This window comes from Crocuta crocuta, unplaced genomic scaffold, assembly GCF_008692635.1.
Source record: "Crocuta crocuta isolate KB4526 unplaced genomic scaffold, BGI_CrCroc_1.0 scaffold129, whole genome shotgun sequence".
Classification (NCBI taxonomy): Eukaryota; Metazoa; Chordata; class Mammalia; order Carnivora; family Hyaenidae; genus Crocuta; species Crocuta crocuta.
The window spans coordinates 5983667-5991852 of NW_027551571.1; the positions used below are offsets into that span (position 1 = coordinate 5983667).

The 8186-nt window shown below is 53.1% G+C and overlaps 1 protein-coding gene across 4 annotated transcripts in view; it reads right to left on the reverse strand.

The window, feature by feature from the left end:
• CYS1 (cystin 1) overlaps positions 1 to 8186 on the reverse strand; it is a 32543-nt gene that overhangs the window by 2523 nt on the left and 21834 nt on the right. For 2 of the 4 annotated variants that reach the window (XR_013331824.1, XM_077750980.1), the window contains one exon: positions 1209 to 1261. Coding sequence is in view for 1 of the 4 variants with exons in the window: in XM_077750980.1 (XP_077607106.1) it covers positions 1209 to 1261 (53 nt within the window). In the remaining 3 variants the exon portion in view is untranslated. Of the gene's footprint in view, positions 1 to 1208; positions 1262 to 4511; positions 4990 to 5519; positions 5998 to 8186 lie in introns of those variants that run through there. The other 2 variants (XR_013331823.1, XR_013331822.1) reach the window with 2 other exon arrangements.

Here is an 8186-nt window from a genome sequence, read left to right on the forward strand (position 1 = left end):
GGTGGGGGCTGCATGGGGGGGGGCCCAGGGACACCGGGAGCCACAGCAGATGTGGGACAGGAGACCTGCTGCTCGCTCCCTGAGGGGCTCCGTCCTGGGGACCTGGGGACATGCCTGCCTGTGGGCCCTGAGGAATGAACGGCCCACGGCTCAGTCCCGGCGGAGTAGTTCCAGGGATTTGAAAGCGAATTCGCGTGACTTTCTCCAGTCGCCACCAACCTGAGGGATTCAGAAGGGTTAATTCCCCCAAGAATGAGTTCGCTCTTCCTTCTTCGTTTTGAGTGAAGGGGCCACACTCCAGGACGCCCCTCAGCCTCCCTTGCCCCCCTCGCCGCAAGTCCCCTTACTCACTGGCCCGCCCTGGCGCCTCGGGACGGACGGGGTCACGGAGGGAAGTGGATTTGGAATCAGTAATAAAAACCACTGTTAAGCCCGAAGTTTTACGCCTGTTCACGCCCCTGGTCCTGAATGCCACAGTCACCCGCGTGCCAGGGGCAGGGCGGATCACGCTCTTCCCACTGGAGGTGAGGAAGCCAGGAGGGGGGCGGGGGTGGGGAGGGGAATGGGCCAGGGGGCCAGANCGAACCGCGAGAGCATGCCCTGAGCCAAAGTCATGACTGAGCCCCCCAGGCGCCCCCACAGGTGTTTGAAAAGCCCTTTCCTGATAAAACTGTGATGGCACGACAGGGGACCCATCTGCCATCCCTCTGGGCTACAGGCTCCCGAAGGCTAAGGCCCGCGTCTCCTCCACAGATGCGCCACCGCACACAGTTCCAGAGAGAACGAGCGACGGGGGTCAGGCTGGCCTCTCTCGGGGGGAGACCAGCGCGGCCGCGAGGCCGCAGGACTTCTGCACACTCCCGTGGCCGGGCCTTCCCTTTAAAGACCGGGCTGCATCCGGACGGTGGCCTGTGAGACACAGAGGCTCTGGGGGCAGCTGGAGGCCACACAGGAGCCGTGGCTTCCGGGCACCAGGGGGCCCCTCGGTTAAGCGTCGGACTCTTAAGCGTCAGGTCGTGATCTCTCAGGTCCTGGGATCGAGACCCGCATCGGGCTCTGTGATGGCATGTGGAGCCTGCTTGGGATTCTCTCTCTCCCTCCCTCCCTCTCTGTCTCTCAAAATAAATACATAAACATTAACAAACAAACAAACAAACAAGGAGTGGCTTCTGGCAGAGGCAGCGTGCTGGCCCCAGCCTGGCACTTACCCGGAGACGCTGCTGCTCCCCGGGGGGTCGTCAGCGCTCGGCCTTGAGGGCACCTTGAGAGCGACAAAAGGAAGAAGCATCAGAAGGTTGTCCACGGCGCATCCTGCCCAAGGCTCTGGCCTCCTGCCGGCAGACGACGGCCACCACGTTCAACCCAGGACGAGACAGGCCAGCGCCGGGAAGTTTCCCTCCTGCTTTCTAGCTCCATCTGCTCATTTCACAGGTGGGAAGGCCGGGGCTGGGGCGGGGGTGACTTGGCAAAGCTCGCACAAAGCAACTCCCTGCCCCCTGGCCGCACCCCTGTCTCCCACCTCCAAGGGTCACCGTCCACCTTCCTCTCTGCTCGGCCAAGCTTTCTCGGTCCCGGAACAAGGGTGCGTAGACGCAGCACACATCTGTCTGTGGGCTTTCCCGGCAGTCGATGCCTCGCCCCGTGGCTGCACTGCCCTGTCCCTACAGCCACAGCTTTAGAATGAGCCTTAACCCCTGCTAAAGCGAGTCCTGCCACCTTGTTTGAAAAAGAGTCTTGATGGGCGCCTGGGTGGCTCAGTCGGTTAAGCGTCCGACTTCGGCTCAGGTCATGATCTCACAGTTTGTGGGTTCGAGCCCCGCGTCGGGCTCTGTGCTGACAGCTCAGAGCCTGGAGCCTGCTTTGGATTCTGTGTCTCCCTCTCTCTCTGACCCTCCCCTGCTCACTCTGTCTCTCTCTCTCTCAGAAATAAGTAAAACATTAAAAAAAATTTTATAAATAATAAAAAATAGAGTCTTGACTACTCGTGGTTCTTTGCATTTGCCTTTATATGTGTTGAGAACAACTTGTCATACTCCATGGGAAGAAAACATCTTGGGGATTTTGTTGGGTTTATATTAAATGATAGATCATTTGGAGGGAACTGATATCTTCTCCATTCACAGTCAACAGCAATGCTATGATCAATGTCATCTTTTTTCTTTTTAAATTTATTTAAATAATTCTTTTTTGAGGGAAAGACCACGACTGCAGGCAAGAGGGGAGGGGCAGAGGGAGAGAATCTCAGGCAGGCCCTGCGATCAGCGCAGAGCCTGATGTGGGGCTTGATCTCACGACCATAAGATCATGACCCAAGCTGAAATCGAGATTCTGATGCTTATCCAACTGAACCACCCAGTTGCTCCATCAACATCATCTTTTCTTAAATGTTTGTTAATTTTGAGAGAGAGAGAGAGAGAGCAGGGGAGGAGAAGAGAGAGAGGGAGACACAGAATCCAAAGCAGGCTCCCCGGCTCTGAGCTGTCAGCACAGAGCCCAACAGAGTTCGAACTCACGAATCAAACCGTGAGATCATGACCCGAGCTGAAGTCAGACGCTCAACCAACTGAGCCACGCAGACTCCCCTACGTCATCTCCTTTAAATAAAATTTTATTTTGTCTCTCTTGTTGTTGCAGAAATGTAACAGAAATTTACATACCGGTGGGGGGAGGGGGGTCAGCGATCTTGCCAATTCACATATTAATTTTAATAATCTATTTACAGATTCTTTTTGTATTGCTTTTGTTCCCATTCCCATTCTCTGGACATAATGGCCATTTGATTTCCCCCTAACCTTTCCGTACTTCTGACATTACATGAAAAGAGGTGATGATAATAGGCATCTTTGTCTTGCTCCCTTATTGAAAAGGAAAGTTTCTATTGTTCTACAGCATAACATCTGCTGTGGTTTTTTCTGCAGCATCCTTGATCAGACCCTCATCTGGCTGCTATGCTCTGGGTCTTTTCTCCAGCTCTGTCTTCCAGCTCGCCGAGCTTCTCTTTGTGTCTGTCTAATCTGCTAACCCAGACCTCGGGACCTTTAACTTTGTTTATTCCAGCCTCCATTTCTGCAAGTTCTGTTTGGTTCTTTCTCAAATATACTCGGTCACTTTCTCTAGGCCCTTATCCTTTGCAGGTATTTTCTTTAAACAGAATAAACATAAATTGATTATAATCTGTGCCTGGTGATCCAAATACCTGAAGTCTTCATTGATCTATTTTTGTTGACACTTCTTTTTAAAGATTTTATTATGGGGGCACCTGGGTGGCTCAGTTGGTTGCACATCCCTTCGACTCTTGATTTTGGTTCAAGTCATCAACTCAGAGTCCTGAAATTAAGCCCCACACTGGGCTCCGTGCTAAGCGTGGAGCCTGGTTAATATTCTTTCTTTCCCTCTGCCCTTCTCTTGTGCTCATACAAACGCCCTCTCTTTTCTCTCAAATAAATAAAATGAAAACAATTAATTTTATTTTATTTATTTATTTTGTTTAATATTTTTATTTATTTCTAGGAGAGAGAGAGAGAGAGACAGCGTGAGCAGGGGAGGCTCAGAGAGAGAGGGAGTCACAGACTGAAACAGGCTCCAGGCTCCGAGCTGGCAGTCAGCACAGAGCCCGATGCGGGGCTCGAACCCACGAACCGCGAGATCATGACCCAAGCGAAAGTCGGACGCTTAACCGACCAAGCCACCCAGGTGCCCCAATTTTATTTTTAAGTAATCTCAACACCCAATGTGGGGCTCGAACTTACAACCCCGAGATCAAGAGTTACCCTCTCTACCAACTGAGGCAGCCAGGTGCCCCTTCTGACTATTATTTCTTCTGGTTTCACTGGGCCTTTTGCATAGTTGATTATTTTATTTATTTATTTATTTATTTATTTATTTAGTGAGAGAGCGAGCAGAAGCAAGGGAGGAACAGAGAGAAAGAGAGAGAGAGGGACAGAGGATCCGAAGTGGGCTCTGCACTAACAGCAGAGAACCTGACGTAGGGCTCAAACTCACGACCTGTGAGATCATGATCTGAGCCAAAATCAAGGGCCAGATGCTTAACCGACTGAGCCACCCGGGCACCCCTGGTTTTCCATGTGAAAAGCAAGCTTTCTGTGAGATAGTTTAAGGTAATTCCAAAGTGCCTGGCACTTAGTAAGTTCTCAGTGTCAGCTATTACCATTTCTATCATCATCGGACCCATGCTGTATACGACACTGCCCTCTAGTGATCAACCAATTAGCCCTCCCCAGCAAGAGTATCACCTCTCCCAAGGTTACAGCTCTCCAAGCTGGGCACACAATAAACGCAAAGTAATTACCAAATTAAGTTGTATGTCAAGTTACTGGGTTGCTATAACGTTGAGTTTAAAATCTGCACAGCAGTCGGCACAGTAGAGTAAAAACAGCATAATACAGAAAAGGAGTCAAGCCCCCGTTCTGCCATTGAATAATGATATGCCTTTGGGTGGACTGTGAGGCTTTTTGGGCCTCAGTGTACCCATCTGCATAATGGGGACTTACCCGCCAGGGCTGCTGTGAGATGAGAGATGATCCACCAGCTCATCCTCAGCGTAACACCCACCCTCGAGATGACCAGTAAGTATCTGAACCAGCGTCCAGTCTAGAGTAACGCCTGACAAAGCCCCGCTGGAAGGTGACCGGGGCGCATGATGAGTTAGCCCAGGGAATGTCTTGGTCTTCAAGGCGTAAGGAGAGAGGCTCCGGAACACGTTGTTCCCTGAGAAATGAGTTCTGACAAGTTTCTTGGGAAACGTTCGCGGTGGGAGGTGGAAGGAAGCGCACACGGGGTCAGTCCCTCCTACGCTGCGCTGTCCGGAGACGGCCGTTCTGCCTGCCCAGCACCGTCTGCAGGTGGCCACATGGTCAAGGTGCACGGCCCCCGTGCAGGGGACCCCGGGGAGCCCGCCGCGGCAGCCGGCGACGGGAGATCTTCCTACCGCAGAGCCAATGTCGTGGCCCATTTCTCTGAACACTTATTTTTGCCTCTGGGGGGTGGAGCAAAGACAGAGGACGGGAAGTGACACACGCACTCACACACACGCACTTCCCTCCACTGCCTCCTGAACCCCCCCATCCCTTCTGAGCAGCTCAGACTGTCCGAATGCTCTTTTTAGTTTTAAAAAATAAAGTTTTATTGCGATAAAATACACGTAGCCTAACATTTACCATCTTAACCATTTTTAGGTGTACGCTTCAGCATTAAGTACCTTCAGACTGTTGTGCAAGCAGTCTCTGAGAGCTCTGTCCATCCTGCACAACAGAAACTCGGTCCCCGTTAAACGACTCCCCGCCCCCGTGCGCCCCCCCACACCCCAAGCCCTGGGAAGCCACCCCTTCTATTGTCCATGAATCTGAGCGGACCCTTCATCTAAGTGGAATCGCACAGTATTTGTCCTTTCCCATCTTGCTTATTTCGGTTGACGTGTCTTTGCGTTTCAGCCGCGCTGTAGCACGTGCCACGATTTCCTTCCTTTCCAAGGCTGAATAATACCCTGCAGTGGCACGCGCCGTGTTTTGTCGCTGCGATCGTCCGTCGGGTTGCTTGCACCTTTCGGCTGCTGTGAATAACGCTCTTGTGAACCTGGGTGCGCAGAGATCTCTTCCAGGCCCCGCTTCCGATTCCCGTGGGCACATACGGAAGTTCTCGCTTATAGCGATACCAGCCAGCCTCCCTTCAGCCTCCGGTCACCGGGCCCCCTTGCATGCCCGGGACGCCAACCATCCTTGGGCTGCTTTTTATGATGTCATCCTGTTCTCTCTTGTCAGTTTCTGTGGGAACCAGCTTCTGTTGTCTCCGGCTTTGGCCTTTCCCTTGACCCCCAGACTGTGTTGTGGGCTGTGACGAATGCAGTTTCTCCCATCAGGAGGGCGACCGAGGGTCAAACCTTCGCGTGATCAGCCTGTCTCCACTTCGCCGCTGCCTTCCCTACCCCTGACGAGGACATGCTGCTGGCCACCAGCCCGCCCTCCGTGAGCCCCACACCTACAGCGGGGGTCGGAAGGAAGGTCATACTCTTGCTTTTGTAATTTCCCTGATGGCTCGACTCTGTTCCATCTGCTCAACGTGTGCTGATGCGTCTTCCTGTGCCTGCGTTTTGAACGCAGGGTCCTTTCCTGGCCAGCTTTTAACTTGACTGTCTCAGATGCGGAATGTGTTAGATGCCCTTCCAGAAACGCAGCTTTGTTGAAGCGGCCGGGGACTTGGATGAAAAGCAAAGACACAGCGGCCCCTGCCGGCCGCTCCTGACCTAGTGCAGACACAAGTTCTCAAAGCCTGCCAGCTGGCCGCCTGCCACCCCTGGGCCAGACACACCCGGGACCCTGGGGGGGCCGTGGGAACCGGGCTGAGCTCGGGGGAGCGCGTGAGTGTGTAAGGGCGGGCGGGGGATGTGTCATCACCCGAGATCTTACGGAGCCTTTGAAGCAGCCAGAGCTGCCGGAGAAGCAGAAAAGAGGAGGGAGGGGTGAATACGATGATCTTTTACGGTTTCCTCTGACTCTTACAACTAAGGGTTTTTGAGAAAGGTGAAGTATCAGTGGTTAATTTTTAGAAAATTCACTTCATCTTTTATTTACCAAAATATATATATTCTGCTTCTTTTGTTTCGAGAGTCCTCCCCATCAGCCCTTCACGTGTAACAGCTTTATATGTACATATACATACACATACCAACGATGCGGATAATTGACACAAAACAAGCCACAGATGCTCAAAGAATCCAGCTTGGTGGGCACGACACATGTCTATAGATGGTCATCACGGTCAGGCCCTCTGTGGCCCCTCCTCCCCTGCACTGACCTCCCGTCTCCGGGCAACCATCCACCTGCCTCCCATCACTGCAGATTCGTGTACACTCTGTGGAAGCCAAGACCCACGGAATCACAGAGCGTGCACCCTCTTTCTGGCTCCATTCAGTATAGTGAATCTGAGATGCATCCATCTTGTGTGTGTCAATAACTCACTCCCTTTTTTAAAAAACAAAAAACAAAAAAACAATTTTTTTAGGTGAACTCTACACCGAATGTCGGACCCTGGGGTCATGAACTCATGACCCTGGGGTCAAGAATCGCTTGCTCTTCTGGACTGAGCCAGCCAGGTGCCCCAATAGTTTACTCCCTCTTCCTGCTGGGTAATATTCCACAGCAAGGGTAGACTTCCCCCTTCTTTATTACTGAAGAATTCTCCTTCTTTGAAGCTCAGGTTTGTTTGGTTGATTGGGTTTTTTGCGTTTCAGTATGGATATTTGGACACATGCAGTGTAGACGACAGAGTAAGGGGATTCGCGGTACCTCCACCTCCCCGACCCCCCCTCAGTCATTTCCAGCGTTTTGCCCTCGGTCTCAGCCCTCCCATCACTGCCAGAGGGCGCGCCTGTCCCCACTCCGCTGCTTCCCAGGCCGCAAACGCTGCGGGGGGGGGGGGGGCCCACCCCCACCGTGGGTCCTGTTCCGAGTTGTTAATTGACAACCAGACTTTTTCAAAAAAAGGCTCTGACTCTGAGACCACCAATCCTGGAGCCCCTCCCTCCCTCCACGAGGCCACGCCTTCAGGACTGTTTCCAAAGAGAAAGAAGGCCAGGCCGCCCCCCCCCCTCCAAGCTAAAAGGGGCAGGATTGGAGGGAAATGACAATAAATTGCGTTTATATAGCATTTTATCACCTTATAAATCACAGTCACATACATTTTCACATAACTATAAACACCGAGGACTTGGCTGGACTCAGGGAGGGACCACAGCGGGCCTGGTGCCCTACCGTGGGGTCCTCCCCATCCACCGGGTGTGTCCGCCCTCCTGCTGAGGCCTCCGCCTTAAACGGGAGGTGGCCCTCAGGTCCCTCAGGCCCCTCCAGGGCTAGCGCTCTGATCCTCAAACTCTAAAGAGACTCCTGGGTCCCAGACATGGGTGGACACGCAACCTGACCTGGTGGCCTCGGGCTGGGAGCTGCCTTCCTTGCTGGTCGCCGGCTCCTGGCACTGGAGGGACGCGAGCACCCCGTCCTGCCCCAGCCACGGCTGGCCCCCCTCACCTGAGCACAGGTAGGGCTTGTCCCCGCCCCTAAGTCTCAATCTCCTGTCCCAGAAAGTCACCCTGGGGTCATGCACCCCTGGAGGACGCCCTGCCCAGTGCATTTCTTCACCTCTACACCAGGACACAGTGGCAATTGCGGAGGCCT